The sequence below is a fragment of the Mixophyes fleayi genome, chromosome 3 (assembly GCF_038048845.1).
Source record: "Mixophyes fleayi isolate aMixFle1 chromosome 3, aMixFle1.hap1, whole genome shotgun sequence".
Lineage (NCBI taxonomy): Eukaryota > Metazoa > Chordata > Amphibia > Anura > Limnodynastidae > Mixophyes > Mixophyes fleayi.
The window spans coordinates 105,690,822-105,717,935 of record NC_134404.1 but is presented as its reverse complement, the minus strand read 5'-3'; the positions used below and the strand labels follow the sequence as shown (position 1 = coordinate 105,717,935).

At 38.4% G+C, this 27,114-nt stretch overlaps 1 protein-coding gene across 1 annotated transcript in view; it reads right to left on the bottom strand.

The window, feature by feature from the left end:
- Nucleotides 1-27,114, bottom strand: part of SAMD7 (sterile alpha motif domain containing 7) — a 59,417-nt gene that overhangs the window by 13,209 nt on the left and 19,094 nt on the right. Inside the window, exons 4-10 of the mRNA XM_075202098.1 lie at nt 22,095-22,219; nt 20,534-20,663; nt 17,624-17,754; nt 17,284-17,365; nt 15,788-16,455; nt 9,586-9,707; nt 7,245-7,355 (exon numbers count right to left, since the gene is read on the bottom strand). Of these exons, the coding sequence (XP_075058199.1) occupies nt 7,245-7,355; nt 9,586-9,707; nt 15,788-16,455; nt 17,284-17,365; nt 17,624-17,754; nt 20,534-20,663; nt 22,095-22,170 (1,320 nt within the window). The 5' untranslated portion in view covers nt 22,171-22,219. The remainder of the gene's footprint in view (nt 1-7,244; nt 7,356-9,585; nt 9,708-15,787; nt 16,456-17,283; nt 17,366-17,623; nt 17,755-20,533; nt 20,664-22,094; nt 22,220-27,114) is intronic.

Below are 27,114 nucleotides of genomic sequence, written 5' to 3'. Positions count from 1 at the left end.
GCTATTAATGCCCATGTGTACAAGTCAATACAATACAATATTTAGATTGTAATCGTTTTTCTTTTTCTGTGTGATTAACTTAAAGTGCAATTGTTATTTACTCTGCAAAGTCTGTACATACACAGTAGTTATATATCATCCTGTGTAATGTTCTTCTCTTTGAAACTAGGCCCAATCACAAAGCTTCTGTGCTTCTTTTCTATTTATAGTAGTTATGAGATATAGTCATTTATGGCCAACAACTTCATTTAGTTATTTTTAAGTCTAAGTGACAGGAGGCATTTTCACAGAACTATAGGAAAATATAATCATTATAAATGATAGTAATATATGACTATTGTACACAAAACATCCGGCACAAAAATATGCCTGTATGAAACAGCTATATTAATATTCATGTAATTCATGTAATGGACGTTGTGACCAGTCACGTAACAATAGGGATGTTGCAGTTGCTTTGGCAGCTGGGCTCTAAGGCCCCATAAGGAAACATGATACAACGCCTACATGGATCTGGTGCTTATGGAACCTGTGCACTAGACAGAGTCTTGGCCACACGGCAGGAGCTACCTCTTAGATGTAAATCATGTGTGGACTCTCTGGCACTTAGGAGGGAGTTTCATACTGCAAAATTACATGGAGTACACAAAGACAATAGGACAGTGGTTCCCAAACTGTGCGTCTAGGCTCCCTGGGGTGCCTTGGAGATCTCACAGGGGTGCCTTGGCCAGGGCCAGTGGTAAGCAAGACAGGGGACTACTTGGTAATTATTTTGGCTTAGGGGTGCCTTGAAAAGATTTTGCAGACCCTAAGAGTGCCTTGAACTGAAAAAGTTTGGAATCCACTGCAATAGGGTACAAACAGAAGTAGGCTCAACAGACAAAATAGAAAGCAAAACATATAGACACACAATGAAAGATAAACAAAAAAAAACATAGAGTTAATGGGAGAAAAATTGTTAAGGTGGCAGGCACCTGAGTAGGTGAAGTAAACCCGAAACATGAGGAAAAAATTAATGGAGACAAGCCGAGGGTTCATACAATTGGGGGTTCATACAAGGAACAATTGGAGGGTAGACAAGAGACAATTAAGGTCATTTAGAAGACTGCAAAAGTGAAGAGTTTTTCTTTTTGTATAAATATAATTACTTGTCAGCTTAGCGCATTTATATACACTATTAAGGAAATAGAGAAGAGTTCTACCTACTACCACTATAGGACCAACCCCTCCATTTATTACTACTTTTCAGTTTTTATTTTTATATCTTAAAGCCATTAAATATGGGAGCATTGGGACTGCCTTTATTTTATATTTCACATTTGTAACATTCAAATATTTTTAATTACACCCCCATGTTTTAGTTCTAAAAGCATCTTCGTGTTTTTGTTATGACTTTGACCAAAAATCCTCATGTGTTTTGGTTTTGGTTTTGGATCTAGATTTAATTAAATATGGTGAAAAACAAGTACAAATCATGTGATTTTGAGCAGGTGTTTTTTTGCTACATTAACATTTAACATTTATTTACAGTTATTTACAGTCTATTTTCTAATGATCACTTCTCAACTGACAAAATTTTTACCAATTTTGGCCTCATGCTGCAGTGAGCTGGCTGGCTAAAATTAGTGACTGAGCAGCGGCACACATACATGGCAGTGTAATAAAAGATACAATCTCTATGAAACATAGCAGCACAGCAGTGGTTGTTTAATAAAGTAAAGGACACCTTTAAAACAGATAGAGCACTGGTAATTTTGAAAAGAAAATATCCCTCGGTAGACCCCACTCCACAACTGAAATGGTTTTAGAATATTACTGAAGCATATAAAATGTGTCATTCCACCTTGTTACTACCTCTGACTTCAGTTGGTGGCCTGGAAAGTCATTTTTTAAGTTGCTGCAAAGATGTGGTCGATGAATGCGAAAAATGGCCAGAAGTTTTACGGGCCACAGACAGCATCTTCTGCACCGACCTCTAATTTTTTAAGGAATTCTGAACAACCAAATTTTGTGTGCAAAGCATGCTACAATCCCTATAAAGCACAGTGGCAGAACACTGGTTTCCCTGGCAGCCGGGACGTCACTTCTGACTCCAGCGTCTCGACTGTTGCCAGGGCAACCGGGATGCTCTGCTGATCACCGCCGCGTCCCGGCAAAGAATCTGATAGCCAGGTCGCGTGCACAGTAGGTACTGCTTAATTATCTGCCTCCTGTGGCGAATTTAGTGGATTGCCTGTGATTAGTCTTTTTCTGTATTTAAGGCAGGGAGGGCTTAGCCTTCCTGCCGCTTGTAGCATTTGTGCCACACATTTGCTGACATGCTACCTGCTACCTGTTTTCCTGTTGATACTCTGCCATTCTAATTTGACTCCTGTTGTGACCCTTGGCTTGTTTACCGGAACCTGCTTAAACTCTGATAGACCTGACCTCTGCTTTGTTTTCTCAACTTCCGTGCTTGCTGCCAGCGCTGACCTTTTGGCCAGTCTGAGACCACCCTGCCTGCTTCTGTCCCACGACCCACGGCCTGTTCCTGGTTATCCATGTGTTCTCGCTGGTTCCTGTGACTCCTACCTCTGCACTACGGTGACAGTACATAAGCTTTTACTACTCTTGAGCTTAAGTCCTGGGGGCATCCAAGTACCTGTGAGTGCATTTAAGTCTATGGGAAAGGTGGCTGCTATAGGCGAAAACCTCTACCACCTATTGGTTTTAAAGGTTATGTTCGTTGCCACTAGCCGTAACACTTTTGAGGCTGAATGCTTGATTTGTTTGGGCCCCCACAAAATAGAACAATTTGGTTGTTGATTGTTGAACTGGACAATACAAATGGGCATTTGGCTAACAGTGGTCATCTTCCTCAATGGTGACAATGTCATCACTCTCATCATCGTCCTCATGACAGATGTCAAGATCCATGTAATCGACATCATCATCACTGATGTCTAGATCAATAAAACTGTCATTTTTGGGAAGCAGTCTCCTCAGACGATCACTCACAATTTTCCCGGCTGTGCTAAACACACACTGGCGGGTGGCAGCTTAAGTGCACCATAGTTACTTTGTACAAGGCTTTCCAAATAGCCTTTTTTTCTCCCAGAATTCAAAGGGACTGTCTTAGATGCTAATTTGTACATTATCATTAAAGTAATTCTCCAACATTCTACTAATACAAGGTGTATCAGGTTGAGACATGGTAGAGGTGTCAATTTAATTTGGCATTTCTTTTAAGCCTAACCATATGTAATAATAATCTTTCACAATGGTGTGCTGTGTTGACTCATTATCAGTGTGACTCTTCAAAACGGAAAGTTCTTTTCTGTCAGTAGCATTTTTAGAAGAAGCTGAAGCAGGGAACGTATCATGTGCAACTTGAGCCACCAGCTTGCTCACAGGGAGCTGTTTGCATCTGTGAAGCTTTGTGTCAGTTGGAAAGAAAGACATTACATATGACTTAAACCTAGGATCAGGCATGGTTGCCAATATGTAGTAATCAAGATACTGCAAACACTTGAGTCCTGGTGAAGTGAACAAAAAACTTAATCTACAAGGCCAACATACTTAGCAGAATCCTTTAGTTTCACCTCCTCCTTCAACTTCTCCAGCTGCTTTTCCAATAGTTTAATTAGAGGGATGAATTAACTTGTGCTGGCAGTGTCTGAACTTCATTCATATGTTATAATTTGAAATAGTTGGAGTAGCTTGTATAAAACTGAAAGGATTCTCCAATATGCTGGAGTAATGTAACATGTCCCCTCTTTCCCTATGCTGAAAAGATGAGAAGGATGATGATGAAGTAACCAGCACTGCTGCTCCTGCTGGCGATACACCTACCCACTGGGCTGTTACGGTCATGTAGTCTTTTGATTGACCAGTACTGCTTGTCCACATATCCGTAGTTAAGTGGATAGTCGGTACAAAGGCATTTTCTAAAGACTGAATTAGTTTTTATTTAACCTCCCAGTACAGCTGAGGATTTGCTGTTTGGGAGAAATGGAATTGAGATGTTATTTGGTAGAATGGACACATAAGCTCGACTAATCTGCTAAAGCTGGATGCATTGATGGCGGAAATTGGACGAACGTCCAATGCTAACATAGCTGTCATGGCTTTAGTGATTTGCGGTGTAACAGGATGCTGGCTCTCATACTTGGTTCCTCTTACAAATGCTTGCTTCACAGTCAGTTGTTTAAAACTATGTTTACTCTTCTTGGTTCCCTTCTGTATAGAAGTATAACCCCAGCAGTAGTAGCCATAGAGTGCAAGGACGCCTTTTGGGAACCATGGATTGGATTAGGGGACTTAGTTTGAATTTGAAAATTGGATGCTGGATTACGTACTAATAACAATGAGGTTCATGATGAAGATGTGACGTGAAGATGCTGGGCTACATGTTACTATATACAATTTTCCACCTTTTGATAAACTACTTAAATGAACTCGCTGCAAATGACATAACAGGGAGGAGCTGCCTGGATGTACAACACCCCTACATTTACTTGTTGTGGCATCACAAAAGCTACAAATGCCTTGACAAATGTTGTCTGGGTTGGGATAAAAGTATTTCCAAACTCAATTGGTCCTTTTTTGGTCTTTTGCTCTGGCATAACAATGCGCTTATCATGGGCATGAGGTGGTACCACTGATGGCTGCTTTACTTGAACACAATCATTATCATTATCTTGTTCAAGTACAACACATTCATCATTTTCGGATCCGCAATTATCCATCTCATCCTCATGCTCATTAGCAAGTTCCAAAGTAGCATCCTCAATTTCTATGTCTAAATCATCATCATTACTAGTCATCCTCACATTTCCAAATAGTTGAGAAATTTTGAAATTTTTGAAACTATAATTATAGTGTCAGAATCTAAAACATCAGATCAGACTCACATATAGCACACATTGATACCCTGAGACTCTCATCAGGATTCTGTGAGTGTACAAGCTTCAGCTTCACTGTTGATTTCATGCACTGATGCAGGGGCGGGCTGGACCGGGGAGCAGGGGGGCAGCGGGCACCCGGACCGCTTAGTCTAACGGCTGTTCAGCCGGCCGCCTCCCATCGTCGTCGCCCCCCCCCCCCCCCCCCCCGTGGATTGAATAATTTGTTAATATTAGCGGCGGCCGCATTGCGCATCACGCGATGCGGCCGCGTCAGCGCACAGGTGGCCGCATAACATGACACGCGATGCGGCTGCATCATTATGACACAGCCGCATCGCGTGTCATGTGATGCGGCCGCCTGTGCGCCCCCGGGCTGAAACCTCCCAGCCTGCGCCTGCACTGATGTTGCTGTTTTGGACGTGATAGACTTACATTCTGAGTGAGAAGGTGGTGCATGGGAAGTTAAGGAAGATGCATGACCGTGTTAGGCACTCTCTTTTGCAATGGGCATTCCAGTACGTGTACCAGAAGTAGAAGGACCCCTACTAGCAAAATGTGGGCATGGTCAGAGCCTTTTGTTCCCACTGTGGGTGGTGTATGTAATGTTAGCTATTTTTATTTTTTTGACAAATCACCACATTCATCAGAAACTTTTCCCTTAATACTTACATCAAGGGCTGATGTTTTTCTTAGAGATTGACAAACAGTATTTGAATTTTGAGCACACTTTATTACATTTTCTTCCCGCATTTTTTCCCCTTTTCTACTAGTAGAGGTTTAGAAATTACTACTACTGCCAGTACTGCTACTGGGATGCTCCTAAACTGTAGACTGATCCATGGTTGACAAGAGGAGTTAAGCTAATCGAAGCTGCCAACACACCAGGTGAATGCCCACTGAGATAGGGAAAGGAGGAAATGTTACCTTACAATTATTCTAACACTGCTCCACAATAGAATTCAAATCTATACTATTGAGTCTTTAAAAAAAATATTGTTGGGTGGGCATGAGCTGCTCAGAGTCAAAGAGCACCCTGTTTTTTGGCTGCTTGCTAGTAAAGATGTCACTGATACTGGCTCTCACACAAGTGCATTCAGATTGAAATACTTGGTATTGTAAAAGCAAGAAATACTGTTTTTTGGGGGTGTGCTGCTCACTGTCATACAGCATCCTGCCTTTTCTCCACTAAATAGTTCAGATGTCGCTGATACTGACCCTTGCACTACTGCCTTCAGATTGAAATACTTTGATTTTTACTTCAACTTTTTATTTTAGTTTCCTAATATACTATTACTACCAGTAGCCACTGCACATATTTCCAGCAGACTGATCTGTAAATAAACTCTTAAGATTTGTTCAGTAAAATCACAGCTATTTCAATTTTAATTGCCTCTTTGATCCTGTCCAACCCCCTACAAGAAACTTTCTATGCACAGAATTGTAGCAAACGTCCTACCCACATGCTATCACTTCTAAAATGGCAGCTAAGAACAGGAAGGAGGACTATATATAGAAGATATTGATCCCAAACTCATGAGATCCAACATTGGGCAGCACAGTGGCTAAGTGGTTAGCACTTCTGCCTCACAGCACTGGGGTCATGAGTTTGATTCCCGACCATGGCCTTATATGTGTGGAGTTTGTATGTTCTCGACATGTTTGCGTGGGTTTCCTCTGTGTGCTCCAGTTTTCTCCCACATTCCAAAAACTTATTAGTAGGATAATTTGCTGCTATCAAATTGATCCTAGTCTCTCTCTCTCTCTCTCTGTCTGTCTATGTGTGTGTATGTTAGGGAATTTAGACTGTAAGCTCCAATGGGGCAGGGACTGACTGCGGAATTAGTAGCGCTATATTATAACTATTTAGCGCTATAGTATAAATATTTAGTGCTGCTGCTGATGGTGATGATTATTTCACCGGAAATTAAATTTTGGCTCGTTTCAGATCTGAATTTGGAGCGAGACACCAGGCACCAGTAAATGATGTCACTGTCAAATGCGACACCATTTTTCCTGCTGTTAAGGCGTTAATGGAAGAAGGAGGCGCCTGTACAATGTATCAGCCTTTGTAAAAAAACATTGTACAGCCGCCGCCTCCTTTCATTACCCCCTTAACAGCAGGAATAGTGTCGCATTTGACAGTGATGTCATTTACAGGTGCAGGGATGTTGATTGATCGCAATTGTTGGACATCACTTTTTCAAGTCAGTCGGGATTATAGCTGGTAATTGTTTATAAGATTGGGTTGAGCGTCATTTATTGCTATCTCTGCCTGTACATATTTACAGGCGCTTGTATATAGATTCATGTCACGTCTATATTAGATAACTCTATGTCAAAAGTGAGTCTTATATTTACCTGTGATCGGATTTTGAGTGCAGGTCCAAGCTTCAGCCCCATTGTGTCCAGTAGATGGTCTTCAGTGAGTAAAGGTAGGGTTAACCCATCAATGTCATGGTCTTTAAAAACCTAGAATACAAAAATCCATGGCTGTCAAATGTAAACTAATACGTAGTGGCAGACCAGATCTAAATCATTATGAATGTTGGGCAGCACGATAGCACATTTTTTTTAGCAATACTGTTCACAGCATTGTGGTCATTAGTTTGATTACAACAAATATGAATTTAAATATTCCCTGCAAAGCGATTCATAATCTGTTGGCGCTATATAAATATATTTTAAGAAATATATAAATATTTAGCTATGATTATTATGATTATGTTTACTTGATTGCCTACTAAACTAGCACATGGCCCTCCAATTGGCCTATCTTGATATATATCACAAAGTTCCAATGTTGAATACACCTAAAGAAAAATGTAAACATGAAGACTACAGTCTTCCTTTTAATGGTGTAGCTGTGCTCCTCACAGTGACTGGGAAAGGAGGAACCTTATGATCATGTCCAAATATATGACGATAGGAATGAGAACGATTTTTAACAATGTAAAGGAAAAAGTTATAGAAATAATAGGTGGGTTAATATAGAAGGCAATACACTGTAAATCAATGCACAATTATATTGGCTGCTGTACTGGAGGAGATGCGGAAAGGCAGAGGGGCTTGGTGGCAACAGTTATCTGTGTCAGTAGAGATATTACAATCCCCCATGAAAACTGAATTGACATAATTGGAAAAGAATGCAAATAATTCTGAAGCTGTACATGTGTTTTTTTTACATGGGTTAAAGAGAAGGTCTGCATGAATTATAAAAGGCAGCCTTGTAAAATGGGTTGCTTGTTCCAATGCACAATGTGTGAATGCATTAAGCTACAGGTGTTGCGTTTGCTACAAGCACTTTTACTAGCGTTTAGGAGCTCAGTGTAGGATTCCCCAATGTGTTTACCTGTTGTAAACCCAAAAAATATCACGCAATTCATTCTAAAACCAGAACACAAACGGGATACTACTGCAATGCTCACAAGTGCTAGTAACAAAGGCAGAGGACATAGTGACATTACAAACAATGATTTCTATTGTCAGCTCATTTACATGCATGTGACTAGCGTTAAAACCGTTAGTGAAACACAAGTAATATTAGGTTTGTGTTAGACAGGCTTGTTAGAAATCAAGGTTTATTGTGGCACTTAAAGGACAATTAAACATAAATATATATATATTTAAAGCACATAAGTAAATTGCACTCTTCAGTCTTATCCTGAATTTCCACTTTAGCTGTGTTACAAAGTTAATCGGGGGGATGTTCTCCCTCCATCTATGTCAAACAGCAAAAGATACACTCACATCTCTTGGCCAGTGGTTAAAAGGCTGCTGATATGGGCTATTCATCCTATCAATATATGCAGCAATTTCTGTTACCTAGGAGACGGCAGGCCGATCACACACAGACAGACTTCTTTTCTCCTCTACATGTGCAGTATATTCCAAAACGGATGCTAAACGTGATGTGATGAAAAAATTATCTTTTTATGTCTGCAGCATAAGAATGAAGGCAATTTTGTTTTATGATCAGGCGCTTAAGGAATATCTAGGAGCTGCTCTTATACAGTATTCAGCAGATGTAATTCTCGTTGGTCAAAGGAGTCTTCTAGACATATTAATTGATGTTGTAAGTACATATGGTACACCACTGGACTGTGAATCAGCAATCTGCTTTATTCAGCTGACAGACAGAACTGCTAGCTTCTGAATTCAGCTTGTGTTTTTCTGCACTCTGCATGAATATAAAGTAGCAGACACTTCCGAAATGCTTGGAATTGTCCTTAAAGGAACACTCACATTTAATGTGTTCTTGCATTAGTGAATATGTATGTTTAGATGATATTATGTGGCAGGACGCACCAAGCATGTCACCTTAAAGAGGGGTTACAATACAGGGCCTTTCCTCTGTATTAAAGATCTTTGCCTATACACAGAGAAGGCAGCCATTCGTGGGATGAAGGAATATTCACAAGAATGTAGAGTATTAATTCTCTAGTCAAAAACACTTCATCTCATTAATGACCCTACGTCTCATTAATGTTCCTAACTCCCCATGAAATTATAGGCTGTGTTATTATGAATATAGTTTTAGTTCCTGCGTGAAGTTAAAAGGTACCCTGTAAAATATATACAAATATATATATATATATATATATATATATATACCCTACAAAAATATGGTTCATTAATATTAACACATATCAAGTTAAGGGTGTGTATGCTTGAACTGCACAAATAAATTACAAATATTAACCTGTGCCGAACTGAAACAACCTGGCAGACTGGAGACAAAGTTATAAACATCCTGTGAAGACCATTTATGAATATCTTGAACAGTTGGATTATCTTCTCGGTTCAGGAAGAGGCTGTGTGTTCCTGCCAAAAGATGGGAAAACATGCATTAAGGTTAGGTGATATGAACAAAACAATAATACGGCTGCGCTCTACTCTCAAAGTGCAAGAGCTGCTAAAATTCAGGGTATCCCTCCCTGCGTAACCATACATATAACACATTAATTTTGCGCTCAATTGCCTTCAATGAATCTTGTGAATTGTATGGATGAAATGAGGTGTGGTGGTGGTAAATCCCTATATTGTCACTAAATATGATATAAATGAATATTCCGTTTATTACATGACAATCTTGTACCATTAAATAACCTTAAACACAACGATGAGATAGATACAAATATAAAAATATAAAAAATTAAAACATAATATGAAGAACAAGAAAGTTAAAATAGCATCAATGTGTTGCTAAGTGACTGATGTTAAAATCTCATATCACAAAAAGCATCAAATAACATCTGAAAGCATCAATCCAGCCTAATGCCTGTCCAAATTGTAAGGGTGTCCAAATGATCCAAGGTAACAATAAATGTCAATATATGTTGTATTAAATTTTGAGTCTGGTGAAAAAAAGTCAGGTGAAATAAGATTGCGGGTATTTGGCCCCAAGTGAACTCACTGTTCGTTGTACTGTACTGGATGCCGATGTGATGAGTGGGGATGCGCTGTAAAAAATATCAATATATCCAGGCAATCTGTGTAAGCGGATCATCGGAGGAGTATAGTCGGACAGGTGAGAGGATGGAGGATGTAAAATCCAACATGCGGCGTGCGTTTCAAGTGGAACACAAGAACTGTTACTTCCTATATGACATCAGGGGGGCGTGCCCAACGCATTTCATCTGTCTAGCAGATTTCCTCAGGGAGTTGTGTCTTTCGTTATAGGAGGTGGATATTTATGCATGTTTGTCTATGTAGCCAATCAGTGATCTTATCCAAAACAATTAAAGGCTGCGATTGGTGGGTTAGAGCTGGATGTCAGTCATTTCAATAAAATACATCATTTGTATAGTAATAAACATAGCATACACAATTATAAAAGTATATGTGTCAATAAGTCATGTTAAAAGCATGCATAACAATAAAAAGTATGGATATGAAATAGACTGTATCGTTGTTGGCTGTATAAAAAAACACTGTATGTTTCTTGACAAAAGGTAGAGCCAGATTGATTTCTTTTTTTTTTTTTTTTTTAAAGTAATTTTTATTGGGGTTTTTTCAAAACAAAACAATGAGATTGAAACATACCAAGAGAATGTATAAACATACTGTATACATGTGAAATTCAATAGAGTTTACACATAATAATAGAAAGACTTAGATTAATTCTATAAAATCTGGTACGTCATTTATGGAAAAGAAAAAGAAAAATGTTGTTTGTTTTTATTTTTCAGAGGGAGGGGGGAGACGAACAATAGGGGAAGGAAAGGGAGGTTATGGGAATGGGGAGGGGAACAGGAGAATATTCTACTCATTGTATTATGCCTCAGATTGTAGGGTAGAGAAGCATTGACCCGTGTGGCTATATGAATAACGAATTAAATCAGAATTTTCCAGAACTTATATGTGCAATGATCCTTCTTAAACCTGACAGGGGTACCTATCCAAACCAACATAGATTTGTCAACCGGTTGTCAAGGGAGGTTCAGCATCGTAGTGATTCGCTCAGGAAGACCATGTGTTTTTGAAGTTCACTGGTTTGTCTTTGAGGAGAGCTGTGATGCTTTCCATCCTATAAACTGACCAAACTTTGTTGATAGTGGCCGAGAGTGAGGGGGGAGAGGTGTTTTTCCATAGAGCGGCAATTAAACATTTAGAGGCATTTAATATATGATTAATACGTTTTTGCGTGGAGCGACTAATGCCCGGGAGCCGTCTAGGAAGAAGCGAGTATAGGGGGGACGCTGGCATTTTAACCAGTGTAATATCCTTGATGAGATTATGAATTTGTTGCCAATAAGGTCGCAATTTAGGGCAACACCACCAAACGTGCAGCAGGGTACCCCGCAAACCACACCCTCTCCAACATCTGTCATTAGCAGTCGGAAAGATAGAGTGGAGACGAGAGGGGACCAAATACCATCTATAGAAAATTTTGTAAGAGTTTTCCTTTATCCTAACTGATATAGCTGACTTAGCTATATTAGCTCTTACCTTTGACCATTCTTTAGGAGTCAGGGTCTCCCCGGTGTCCCTCTCCCAGGCAAGCTCATGAGGGTCTTTATCGGGTTGGCTAAAGTTGTTAATCAATTGATACAAAGTGGAAATTAAGCCTCTAGTAGTTGGTGAACAGCGACACAGAGATTCTAATGGAGAACAATGAACCGAGGAGGGGGGCGCGTTTAAGGAACGATAAAGGTGCCTAAGTTGAAGATATTGATAGAAGATTTTTTGGGGCAAATGAAATCTTCTCTGTAAGTCTGAGAATGTAGGAAAAACCCTAGCTGGGACCAGATTCCAAATGAAGAGCAAATTATGTGCGGACCAGTAATGAAACATTTTATGATCTAACCCTGGCACAAGTTTTTATTATTCCAAAGTGGGACAAGGAGTGGGTAATTAGATCGCAACTTGTAGAATCTGGTTACTTGATCCCATAATGAGACAGAAAAATGAGCAGTGGGGAGCTGAGCTAAACGTCTAGTCCTATGTTGGGATGGTATCCAGAGTAAGGAATATGGAGAATATAGTTGCAATATGTCTGCCTCAATCTGCGTCCACACTCTATAATGAGGGGGTGAGTGCCATAAGATACATTGTGACATATGTGTAGCTCTATAATACTTTATTATATTTGGGAGGCCCAGACCTCCAAAGGTTTGATGTTTAGAGAGTATTTGCATACGCACTCTAGGCTTACGTCCTGCCCATACAAATTTAGATACGCCAGATTGATTTCTTATGTATGTGATTCACATGGCTTACATCTGGCCATGTGTGAGTATGTGTAAAATTAGATACCACAATGGGAATCCCTAGTGTCTTGTGACATTATTACACACTAGCTCCTGATTGATTACAGTATTTGGGAGCATATGTAACCGATTTCCAATAACATATGCAAAAGAGGTCTTTGGATCGAAAAGTTGGTGAGGATCTATCATAGATCCTAGAGGGTGTAAGTATCGTGTTTATGCAAATGGCTTAAAAGCACATGACACATGACCTAGAATAAGATCCAAATATGAATACAACTCAAATAGAATTCATTCTTATCAATATAGATTTCATCTTGAAACATAATTATTTTTGGTTTGAGGAACATTTCTAATGGCAACTACAAGGCACTGCTATGGGCACGAGGTTTGCCCCCAGCTAATTTATACATGCGCTTTTGGGAAGATCAGATAATTTGGTCTAATAACAGCTGGGGGACAAATCTAGTGCTCTGGAAACTATACATTGACAATGTCCTCATCATATGGGAAAGTTCAGAAGCATCCCTCCTTCAATTTCTGGAATACATCAACACTGCCGAATATGGCTTGCATTTCACCGCTAATAACAATAAAACCGCTATAGAATTCTTAGACTTAGAGATATTTATCCAGAACAACACTGTAGCCACCAAAACATACAGAAAGTCAGTAGATGTCAATAGTTATATCCTATCAGATAGCCACTATTACCACTATTACCCACAATGGCTTAAAAGTTATCCATTCAGTCAGTTTACATGAATACGACTAAACTGCACCAAAACAGATGACTATATCACTCAGGGCACACTAATGAAGTCCCAATTCCTTGAATTTGTATCTGACTATTCCAGTGGATCCCATCAACTCAAACACATACTTAAAAAGCATTGGCACATCCTACAAAAAGATGATATTATAGGTCCTTCACTCCCAAAAACAACCAAAAGTGGTTTTTAGAAAGGCTCCAGACTTAAGAAAGGCATTAGTCACTAATAACATCAAAAAAGGTATCGACAATAAGAACACGAACTGGTTAAATGACATCAATCAAACACCAGGTTTTTATTATTGTTGCAAATGCATCAATTGCACAACTCTGAAGTGCAGGTCTACTAGGGGCTTTTCACAGTTTCATTCATTATACGATAAAAAAAACATATAATATTAGGGAATTCATTACAGTAGTACCAGAAACGTGATTTATCTTATACAATGTCCATGCGGAAAACAATATGTTGGTCGCACTTAAAACCCAGTTAGGAGAACATCTTAGGAACATTAAGAATGGATTTGACAAACACCATTTTTCAAGTCACTTCCAGACCACACTCAATTGCGACCCCATAGGACTCAGCTTCTTAGGTATTAAACAAGTGCAACAACTGGTGAGGAGGTGATACAATTAAAAATATCAATAGAGAAGAAGCTAAGATGATTTTGACTTTGAAAACCCTAGCACCGCGAGGACTTAATATTTAACTTGACCTCTCTCTATGAAACCTATTAAGTAGGTGGAACTATTAACAGATTATACCAAAAATCATTTTCCACTCCATATATTGGATGTACGATGGTGATGAAACTGGTATCTAATTTTACACATACTCACACATGGCCAGATGTAAGCCATGTGAATCACATACATAAGAAATCAATCTGGCTCTACCTTTTGTCAAGAAACATACAGAATTTTTGTATATACCCCATAACGATACAGTCTATTTCATATCCATACTTTTTATTGTTATGCATGCTTTTAACATGACTTATTGACACATATACTGATTTTAATTGTGTATGCTATGTTTATTACTATACAAATGATGTGTTTTATTGAAATGACTGACATCCAGCTCTAACCCACCAATCGCAGCCTTTAATTGTTTTGGATAAGATCACTGATTGGCTACATAGACAAACAAACATGCATAAATATCCACCTCCTATAACGAAAGACACAACTCCCTGAGGAAATCTGCTAGACAGATGAAATGCGTTGGGCACGCCCCCCTGATGTCATATAGGAAGTAACAGTTCTTGTGTTCCACTTGAAACGCACGCCGCATGTTGGATTTTACATCCTCCATCCTCTCACCTGTCCGACTATACTCCTCCGATGATCCGCTTACACAGATTGCCTGGATATATTGATATTTTTTACAGCGCATCCCCACTCATCACATCGGCATCCAGTACAGTACAACGAACAGTGAGTTCACTTGGGGCCAAATACCCGCAATCTTATTTCACCTGACTTTTTTTCACCAGACTCAAAATTTAATACAACATATATTGACATTTATTGTTACCTTGGATCATTTGGACACCCTTACAATTTGGACAGGCATTAGGCTGGATTGATGCTTTCAGATGTTATTTGATGCTTTTTGTGATATGAGATTTTAACATCAGTCACTTAGCAACACATTGATGCTATTTTAACTTTCTTGCTCTTCATATTATTTTTAAATTTTTTATATTTTTATATTTGTATCTATCTCATCATTGTGTTGAAGGTTATTTAATGGTACAAGATTGTCATGCAATACATGGAATATTAATTTATATAATTTGGTCTCAGTGACATTATAGGGATTTACTACCCCCACCCGTCATTTCATCCATACAATTCACAAGATTCATGAAGGCAATTGAGCGCAAAATTAATGTGTTATATATAAGGTTATGTGATAAACTAATAAACAAAAATACAAACATTCTTTTTATATACTAGATAAAACTTTTACTTTCCTGTAAAAAACTTGGAATATGTATTGTAACATTAGCAAGGAATGACAATATTTCAGTTGTTATCACTGATGATAATTACTATGCTGTAACCAACATATGAAATGATATAATATGGAATATATTGGTTAAAGGGTCACAGAAAAGTGTTGCAAGGCAACATCCAACAAACAAGACATAATTGGACAGCTCTATTTTCTTAGTACTTTATATTTGAGAATAGACATTTAAAGGGAATTAACTCATGAAGTTATAACTAGACATTTAATAGTAATATCACAAAAATTAATAAACAGTCTAGGTTAGGCTAATCAGGACTAGCAAGGTAATATTTTTGATACATGTCATACTAGTTTGCAATATTGTTGAGCAGACAAAACAGTGTAACTAATAATTTCATTTATTTAATTAAATAAGTCACTAGACATAAATGCAAACCTTGATGGAGTGATGGAGTCATAGCTACTGGAAAACTATATGGACTTGCTGAGAGATGAACAGGAGATTGGTAAATGTATCTGTCCTCAAATGCAGGCCCGGGATTGGTAAGTTCTTTCTCAGCGACAGTCCTGCCTCTGTTTGTCTCTGTAGGAATGGGATGGATTGTCTTCTCCTGTCTGTCTTGGATTTCCATAGCACTCTTGTCCACTGCAGATTCTGTATTTGCTTTCACTTGGTCACATCTGCTAAATGTCTCTGTCTCCTCTTCTTTTTTATCCTCTTTGTCCTCCTCAGCAGCAATAGGGGAGGGATGAGATTTAGATTCTGCCTGGACCTTGGGCACACATATGTTGCTCTCTGTAACCTTTTGATTGCCAGCTCTTCTGCCGGGTCTGCGGGCTCTTTCTCTTTGCAAGCTGTTCATGGGCGCATAGGGGCTGGCAGTCTTTAGAATTGTGCTACCATGTAGGATCTCCAAGGCGTTGCGGTGGACAAACAAATCAGAGGACATCTGGCCTTCTGGACACATCTGCCTACCTCTAACAGCTACTGGGGTAGATGGCAATGTGTGGTAGAGAAATGGTGAGTCTATATCAACATAGCCTTTCCTCTGGTGCTTGTCCACCTCTCTCTGGTGATACATGGCATTCATTTCCATGTCCATCCTGAGGGGAGCAATTAATAATCAATTTAATATAAACCATGAAAGAAGGACATTTTATCGACATGCTGGTTATGTGCTTTGTAAAGTTCTCCTTGATGAGCAAAAGAAGGTGTTGCCATGTTGGAGATTCGCTTTAGTAAAATGCCAATGAAATATTGTACACATTTTTCATGAGGATTTCACCACCAGAGACACTATTTCATTGGCATCTATTGCAGTCTGATTCTGCCAAGTAGCCAGCCAAGAAAGTGGTAGAGCAGCTCCCATTCATCTTACTAAGTACAAATATGCTCCTTTTTTACATCATCATCCTTTCCACTCTCTCCTGTGTGTATAGGTTCAATATTTATAGTAACATTATAAAAAGTACTTGTTAACAGATTTGAAAATAATATATGAATGAAATCAGGTTTGTATTATCAGATACATCAAGTAGTTCCTCAACAACAATCATACTTTATCTGAAGTCAGATCTATTATCATAGACCACAAACCTTTGTTCAAACAATTGTGCTATTAAATGTCAGAAAATTCAACTTAGCAAATATAAACTAATGGTGGCAAGAAAAACTAATTCCAGGCCTTCATGACTTTTCTCAAAGTCCCCTCTCTCCAGCTAGGACCACAGCAAGTCCATATATGGGACCTCCCCATTCCTGGTGTATCGTCCTTGTGGTTCTCCTACTTGGGGAGAGGTAAAAAAGCAATGGTAGATTTTCCTAACATATTTGTATAAGAATATGTCTTCTTGGACTGATTGCACTAATATATTATGTTATTTATTTATGTATTTATTTATTTTACTAATGAAGAATGTTCAATTATGTACCTTGTCATATTTTGTTTCTGTAACAGTTCCTGTCTCCTGGCCACAAAATCCAAAGGCTCTGTGTGTAGGAAGTTGTTGTAACCTTCAATATATAGAAAATAGTTTTTCAGTACATGTAGTTGGACACATTTAATTAAACTGGTCAAGAGGATCTTTTTTCTTTGAGCTTTGAGGATAAAAGGGAATAATTCCATTTCAAGGCAATCAGAGAATAATAATAATAATAATAATAATAATAATAATAATAATAATAATAATAATAAATAATGTTCAGTAGTGTATAGTATCTAATAATACGTCAAGGAACTGGTATCTTTATCTATAACGTCACTAACATTACCTGGGCTTGAGAAAGCTCTGTTGGACATGACACTTGTATGAGCAGGAACTGAGGAACCAAAGTGTGAGGCCATATGCATTTGTCTTGTGTCGCTGGGGATGATCAGATCAGTCGAGGGTAATAATTCTCCTCTATCAAAGAGAAATAACATCAGTGTTTGCTTAATGTAGAAGAACTTGCGGTGGGACCTACTGGTGTGTAAATGGTAGTCAGTGTCTGTTGTGGAGTGAAAGTAATTGCTTGTTACTGGTATACCAATAGACACCAGCGCTGACCAACTGGGTACATTTCCAACTTTGCCAAAACATGCAGTCATACATGCACCAGCTGCTGATAGGATTCTCAGCCATGTGCAAAAATGATCCAAACAGTTTTGATCTGATCATTCTTGGGCATCATGCTTGTTTTGAATCCACATACACAGAAATGTGTCACCTTTGTTGGCGATATCACACCGTCCCTTTGGAAAACAGTTTTCAGTCTATGATTTTGCCCAGTTTCATCCAAGACTTAAAGTTGAAAAACATCGGTGGAAAGGAGCGGGGAACGCATCAGAATCTCATCTTATGACTAGGTGGCACTTCAATTTTCCAGAAACAATAACATCTTTTTTTTGAAGGCATATATTATACCATCAGACCTGGTGAGAGACTTGCAATCCCTTAGGGGGTATCTCTTTTTTATATGAATGTTTTATATTAATGAGTGTTAATATTTTTTGGATATAACGAATTAAAAGGAATAATATACTGTGTGGAGCATCTCTTTTATCTTTTTTGTGAAATATGAGTACTATTAAAAGAAAAAATGGTCCATCCAAGGATATTAACCCAGAGAACAGCAGTCAGTCTATAGGTTGATGGGAAGCATGGGCCTGATTCATTAAGGATCTTAACGTAAGAAACTACTTATTTAAGTCTCCTGGACAAAACCATGTTACAATGCAAGGGGTGCAAATTAGTTTTCTGTTTTGCACATAAGTTAAATACTGACTGTTTTTTCATGTAGAACACAAATATCAACTTTACATTTCAGTGTACAAATAAGCTATCAAGTATTTGTGTGTTACATGAAAAAACAGTCAGTATTTAACTTATGTGCAAAACAGAATACTAATTTGCACCCCTTGCATTGTAATATGGTTTTGTCCAGGAGACTTAAATAAGAAGTTTCTTAAGTTAAGATCCTTAATGAATCAGGCCCCATATCTCTATTATATTTCTTATAAAAGTGCATAAGAAATCAGATAGTGTGGTATGCCATTGGGTGAATAAGAGTGCACATTCCCTGTTATTCTGATACACACAATCTCATGCTAATGCCTGTAAGTGGATTGACAAAGAGGTGAGTGTGGTCCCAGTTAGGTGACGGAATTCTTCTTGCATTTAATACTGTTCTATCCATTCCATAAAGATCTGACGTAATGCACTATATTACGCTTCTAGTATGCTTTGAAGATTGCTTATCCCTATGAGGTTTTGTGTTAATACAGCACTAATAGTCAGTGATTTTATTTTTTTGTATAAATTATGGCATATTTGATAAAATCTGTTTAATATGGCATTAGATAAAATCATTGTGATGGAAGTAAAATTCTACAAAAATAAATACATAAGAAAGAGTAGTTACTTTTTTGAAAAATAAAAATCAAAGCAGAACATTTCTCCAAAACAACCCCAAACTTTTCAGTATAATAAACATTTCTATATATTGTTTCTCCTTTTAAGATGCCTTTTATTTCATCAAAACCTAATTATGAATGGTGAAAGATGCTTCCATTACGGAGTATTGTTATTTTTACTTAAATTGTACAACAGTTCTACAAACTGAGTTCATTTAAACCACACCCATTTTGTCTTACTACCATACTTTCAACTGAAGATGACTTAAATAATTTTAAACTTGTGTATTTTTTTTTTTTATAGAACATGACTCACAGCAAATTTAGCTTTTATATTTACTCCATTTTTGTTCCAAACTGTTTTTTTTTTCTTTTTTTAAACAATGATCCCTGGAGTGCTTGAGAAATATTTAATAGAAAATGACACTATTGGATATAGGAGAACTTTTCCTTCCTTGCTGAAGCTGTAGTAGTGCAAGTCTGGGAGTTAAGAGCCTTATTAAGAGACACCTGCCATATTTATAACACTTTAACTTGTTACTGCAGCTCCACCCGCCAGGTGGATTTGGACGAGTCACAGTGCTATGTGCTCTGGGCTGGTTTTCCCGTGGGACCTGCCTTTTTTTCACAGGCCTGATTCTCCTGGGGAATACAGTCATGTGGTGACCAGGCTGAGAACGATTACTAGTGTGACAGAGGGACTCTATGCTGAGGGTCTCCTTGTGTTCATGTAACCAGCCCACCCTGGTATAGCCTGGTGTTGGTTGCAGTTTTTGCAGGGGGCACCCTATTCTGTTTGTATCTCTTTAGCTGTAACCAGCCTGGGCTTTGAGTGTTTCATGTTTTGGGGGGATCATTTTTAATTCATTTGTTTATTTTTTTAAACTAGTAATAACACAAGCTGTTTATTATGATCATCATTAGCTGGCTCAAGCTGCAAAAGAAAAGCCTCCTTATAGGAATATCTGGAGATACGCCTACTGTGAATAGACCGCCTCTCCAGGGGTCATGCCATACATTCATGCGCATGTGCTTGCTGTAAATCAGTTGCGTTGTATGCCCCCTATCTACCTCTATAGTTGTAGGGAGCAACGTACGCTGTACTCTAAATTGCTGCACATGAGCCTGATAAATGCTAAAAAAGCCATAAGGATTATAAGCACTGTCAATGAACAGCGGACTAGTTACTGGGCATTTATACTCCACAATATTTAACACATTTAGTTCTCTGCAGCGGACATTAACGTGCTAAGCCCTCTCAGTTTATGAAAAACAATTAAAACTGGCACCTTTCTAACAATCGTGGCTCAAACTGATTGGGCATCACTGGCATCCTCTGCTGATTTGGAACCATTACTTGAGGGTTGACAGGCATCATTTGATTTCTCATCATTATCATCTCTTGTCTCTGTCGCAATTCTACATAAACAATTAGAAGAATAATTAGATTTTGGAAAAATGCAAAAAAAAAAATTGGAACTATATAATATATAATATTATAATCAGTGGTTCAAGTGGAAACTTAGAAGTGGCGGTATGGAGAATGTCAATGAATAGAATTTGATAGCAGTATGAGAAGTCACGGTATAGCAGCCCACTGTATACTGGCCTCGACCACTGACTATAATACCTGTTCATGATATAGTGTCAGCATATTCTGTATATCATTCAGACACTCATTTCTTCCCATTTCAACTGGGATAAATAAGTCCTAAGCATGCTTACTTCTTAAAGTATCAGACAGTATCTTTGCCCATCACATTGGCTCTGGGGTTGCTCTGTGTTGGCTAATTAGGCCATGCATATCAAATATCAAGCAAACTGGATGTTTCGTTATTTTGAATCAACATTACCCATGTGTGGGGATAAAAATAACCTGTACGTGATCAAATCTCGTTGTTGGTTTTTTTATGTGTAATTTATATTTATTGAGTTTTTGTGGCAGTTTCGACAATGACATACTTAAGCATGTAAACGGAGAACAAAACCATCAAAATAGGTACATATTGTTGTAATAAAACAATCAGCTATATATTATAAAAAGAAGGAAGAAAGAAAGAGAAAGAGAGAGGGGTAGGTGCCACCTGGGCGCCTGCAGGGAAAGGCAAAGTAGTGGGTGAGAGAGGAAGGGGGGGGGGGGGGGGGGGATTGTTTCCTGGTGCAGATAGCGATTGAAATCGGCTTATGTCACAGTGAGGGCGGAGGATGAGAGAGCTGGGTTGTTCAGATGAGTACATTTCCAGAGTCCTGGAACTCGAGCCAGAGGCACCAAATGGAATAATATTCTCATAGCCGTAACTTAGAACTCTAGCGCCTGGGGCGTGAAAGACAACTATTCAGCTGTTGAGAGTAAAAGCTTGTCCATTGCTCTGTAGAATTCCAGTCTCTGGATCCACTCCCGAATGGATGGGGTGTGGGCAATCTCCAATGGGTCGGTATCACTGCTTTCGCAGCCGAAACAAGATATTTTAAAATGGATTGTTTTGAAGCTGGCAATTGAGGAATTGATATTGTTAAGGAGCCAGAAGGCAGGGATGGGGTTTTTTAATCACCATGCTTGGAAATCTGACCACTGATAACAGCAATCTCCATGTGTGTGCAGCCATCAGCTAGACATATTGATTTAATTACACATGATCGTATCATTCACCCTAATCACCCCAAGAAAAATAACTGAGCAATTTTACACTTCTGTGACCAATTTGGACATTGATCTTGTTATTCAAAAAACTGATTGAATGTGAAAACTTTTAATCAACTAGAATATTACACTATTGTCAATTTCTTGCAGGAGAAGCCTTTTTCAGCTTTCACAGATACACACAGGTATAAGGGTGAGTGTATTATTACCTGCAGCAGACATGCAGCCTGTGAGCTGGTAAAGATGTTTTGCCTCCAAATTAGCCTGGTCACTGATCATTGACATCTGTTATAGAAAGTTTAATAGATATGTGGCAAAAAAGAAGTGTACTCTCCTGTGGAATAAATAACACAATTATATGCATTATACTCAGGAGAGGTCCTAACTAGGTGACAACTAATATGCAGATTTTATAGTTTAGTATACACCATGAAAGAGAAATAGTGTCATTTTAACCATCACTGGCAATTATCCAGTTGTTTCCCGTTTTAAAGTATAATCATCGAAATAAAAGTGTGTGATTTACTGTGTTCAGGGAGGGGACAAATAGGGCCGAACAATTAAGCAGACAGCCTTTTAGTTATACAAACATATGCAAACACATAGTCTAAATATACCTACCTAGTGCTCTACTTTGATCTGAGAATGACCAATGCCTATCATCCTCCCTTATTGCCACTTTTTATTCTTTCCTTCAGTACTTTTCATACTGTACCCATACTCTGGAATGCAGTAACCCTACCAAGCGTGCACTCAGTGTGGGTTTCCAATTGCCTGGAAACACCCCACACACATATACACACATCAGGCTGTGCACCTGCTTGCTCCCGAATCACTGATAAAATAGTTTATTTTCTTAATAAACATAGTAGTAGGTAGACTAACCTCTTGGTCCACAAGAAAATGGCCATCACTCATAAACAGGGACATTTGTTGCTATTCATTTAAGATGGATTAGTGACTTCCATTATTTGCCACATTACTGCTATCAGGCCTGCATAGTTAACTTGTAACAGGGTTGGTGTTAGGAGCTTCTGCAGTAACCTGAAAACAAGTTGTGCTTGAATGTAGAAAGCAGCTGTGTGGGGGACAGAACAAATTAGGTACTTTTTACTCTTCACTTCCTTCATCTGTGAGGGAATGTTTAGAGAAATATAAGAATGTTGACAGGTATGCTTTCTGTACATGACCTAAGCTGTCTGCCTGCCTGCAATAGTAGGACTGGATGCTGAATCTGGACAGCGTCTTTACTTGGTGTTTGCTGTTGTCCATTTATGAAACACAGATATATCATTAGTAATATGTATCTATCAAAAGGATTTATATTGACTAATGTAATAACATAAGGAACAGCGAGCGTTTTTACACATAACACTGCTTTGCCCCAATGTAGTTTTCCTCCCTTACAGCCATAGGTTTATGTAAGTACTGGTTTCTTGTGCCAAGTAGGCACATAAGATACCAGAGTTAGCTGCTGGATGGACACCTGGTTTCCCTTAAGATGTTCATGGGTCACTAGCAATCCTTATGCTGTTTTCTAAGTGCAGTTTAAAATAAAGTGTCTTACTCCATGCTGATTGCCTGGAGAGGATTCTCGGTGCTGTTTGGAGCATGTCTGAATCAGCAGTGTTTAGTTTCTACAACCTTAGTTGAGCCTGGAACTGACAGTGAGGGCTCTACCCTCAGGGGAGCCCCACTTTATTTTATGGAACTTTGTGTGCGATTCTGCTTGCTGATCTTTCTCAATATAATATGATGATCATTAGGGTCTCTATATGTATGTAACCGGACTCCCAGCAGAGTCTGGTAATTTCATATATACTTTCCATCTGTTGGTACTAGACACATTGCTGGTTTTCACTAGATACGCCCATGAGTGGAGCTAGACCAGCCCACTGGATTACTGTATATCTCATTTTAATGAGACAGTTAATTAAATAAATATTTACATGGAAGAAGGAGGGTGGGAAATTAATTACAAGGAAAGGGGAGTTTTTTTACTCAGTTCCACTATTCCGCACAGGCAGGACATTGTCCCGTCAGCAGGGACAGTTGGGAGGTATGTCCCCCGTTGTAATGCAGGATAAGCAAGCCAAACGTAGCATTACAAGGGAGCAAGGAGGGGGATGGAAGAGGATCACCGTTAGTAAGTGCCAGTCACGCCTCTTCAACGGGCTGACCACACACCCTCAACATTCAAACATTTGGAAACCCTCTCTAAAAATCCTGCGTATTCCCCTGCACTCCCTATTTGTCTAAGCTAATCGCTTTAAACTTTTAAGCATTACCAGAAAACACCACTCTTTAAAAACCTGTCAAATTCAATAACCCTGGGTAAATTTCTAACAACAGAATTACTGTCCACACCATTTAAACTAGTCCAGACTGCAGCTTTTCTGTGTCCTAGTATACTAATCCGAACCTAATAATTCAGGATTCTACAAACAAGCACTTTGCTATTTGTTTCAATGTTCGTAGCGCCTCTAGATTGTAAACTCTTTAGAGCAGGGCTCTCTTAACTTCAGTCTCACTAAATCCAACATTTTGTCATTGCATGTTAAATATGATCTATGATCTTTATGGCTATGTGAAATACGCTGGATGTATATAAATAATAATAATAATAATAATATAAATATTTTATTATTATTATTATTATGACAATAGTCAAAAGTGCTAGATTATAGTCTTGGGGCTAGATTTACTAAGCTGCGGATTTGAAAAAGTGGGGATGTTGCCTATAGCAACCAATGAAATTCTAGCTTTCATTTATTTAGTGCTTTCTACAAAATGACAGCTAGAGTCTGATTGGTTGCTATAGGCAACATCCCCACTTTTTCAAACCCGCAGCTTAGTAAATCTAGCCCTTTGAGTTGAAAATGATGACCTTGGACCTTTGGACACATTTGTCTCATCCCATTTTTCTTCATTTATTTTTCCTTCTGCTGTTTTCTCAATAGATGTATTAATACGCATATGTTTTGTGCAAATTATTAAAGTTTGTGTGCACTCAGAATGTGCCAATCTCAACAACAGCAATCATACTAGCTCCCTTATACTACTGCTTCAAATTGTGCGAAAACAAATTTTATACTTTGATCAGAAATTATAAATTAATTTCCAAATGCAACCCAACAACAGTTTAAAACTAGGCAAAAGCATTTTTAAAACTAGCCACTATTACTACTGTTAAAAAAAATCTAATTAAAACATACTGAATCAAAGGATGCAATATTTCTGGCCTTAGCTACAATTGACTCATATAACTAAGATTGGTTTCTTTCCACAATTTAGTTTAAGTTTACATATCAGACCTGAAGTGTGCCCTGTAGGTGGTGCAATCTGACCAAATACACAGCACATGGAAAAGAGAGAAAACATCAAGATTAAAAAGCATTGTGCTGGCAGCTGGGTCACAGACAATGGTCAACTAGTACCAAATGCACTTGGAAACAAGGCAACCTGGCAAACCTTTAATTGTGGTTATGCTGTAAATCCAGCCAGTAGCGAAGCATAGTAGAAATTCTCTGTACCCAGTTTTGTATATATAGGAGCCTGTTTATTTTCTGGAGTTGATAAACTAGATTATCAATGGCCTCTTATCTCACGGACACCTAAATGTCGCAGGGGCAGCTGAGTGCAGCTCAGATCCCCTTCCATATGGGCTGGTAGAGATAAGAGTACTCTTACTGCTTCACAACCAGTCCAGGAGGTATTGCCGATTCACACATGCACAGTGGAACTGGAAGCCCAAACTTTCGTTAAAAGAAACGTAAAATGAATTAAAATTGAAATGAGTAAAAAGGCAGAAAGTAAATTAACATTGAAAAATAAAAATAAAAATGCTTTTCTTCTTAACTATTAAAGCTTTTTTTCTTGTGCACCGGCTCTGCTATCGCCAATAGCATTAGGAGGACAGCAGCGGTACATGTGAAATAGGGAGGCTTCGCCAGAGGCCTCCAGCCATAGCCTACTGCCAGCGATGGCTTCAGCTGGCATTACCCTTTACTAAATAGGAAGAGGCCCTATCTCTTGTGAAAATATTGTCACCGGATTTAAGGCTTTTCTAGGTTTCAAAAATAGACCCCCTTAGAATGCAATGAATATTAAGCTAAAAATACTAGCCACGAAATGTAATTGATAACCCCTACAGCATTGTATGTATTAGTACCAATAGAAACAAGTTGTGCCCATCATCATATGGCATTAGGGTAATTCTCTGGTTATTAGTCAATCACAAGGTCTGCAGACTAAATAAGGAGAAACTCTGGGGCTGGACAGAATTGTATGGGAGTAATTCAATTAGCAACAGAAGGAATATGTTAGTTGAGACTAGTTTCAGACATTGGATCACACACTGCATTTTCATTGCAATTTGTCTATTTGAAGTGTCTATCTGACATTTTGTAAATATTTGATAGAGGCATTTGGAGGCCGAGAGCTATGAGTTGACCTAAACCCAGGAATGCAAGTATGAGCTAGATAAGTGTTAAACACTGTAATATCTCAGTGCTTTATAAATGAAAGATGATAATGATAAACTGAATTTAGAATGAGGGTCTTGAAGTATATGCTAAAGAACATGGCTATATGTACTTGCTGTTTGTGGCAATTAGTATATAATACAGGCTTGTTGTGTATATTAAATGCTGTACAGATAAGATGACATTCTTGCTGTATGTTCTATTGAAAATTTACCTAAAGTGGTTGTAGTAGATATTAGTGGATTATGTTTTCATGGGTGTTTTTAGCTTTGTATTTTTGTGTTATGATCATTTTAATCTGAAAGTCTGCTGGGGTATATGGATGTGTCTAATTAAATATAGAAATGCTTTTTATAAACAAATGGAAGCATTGATTAGTTTTATGGGCTGCAAAATTTTCATGTAAAACATTTGAAAAGGGTATCCAGACTTTTCTCTCGAGGGGGACTATAATTATTTATGTGTGCGCACATGCTATATGCTCTTTGACAAGACTTATCCTGAAAAGTCTGGGTTCATACACACAAGAGTTTAAAAATAAAACTAGTTAAAAGGGTAGACAAAATCTTGCACTTTGCTCTCGCTTTAAAAGAGCGCTATTTAACCAGTCTTAAATCTTCTCTGCAGCATAGTGTACTCTGTCCTTAATGACCGTTCCCATCAATTGGAAATGATTGAGTGCCAACGTATCTGAGAGCTGCAGGAATGCCAGGGTAGGACCCCACAATATAGTGTGTGCTGTGGA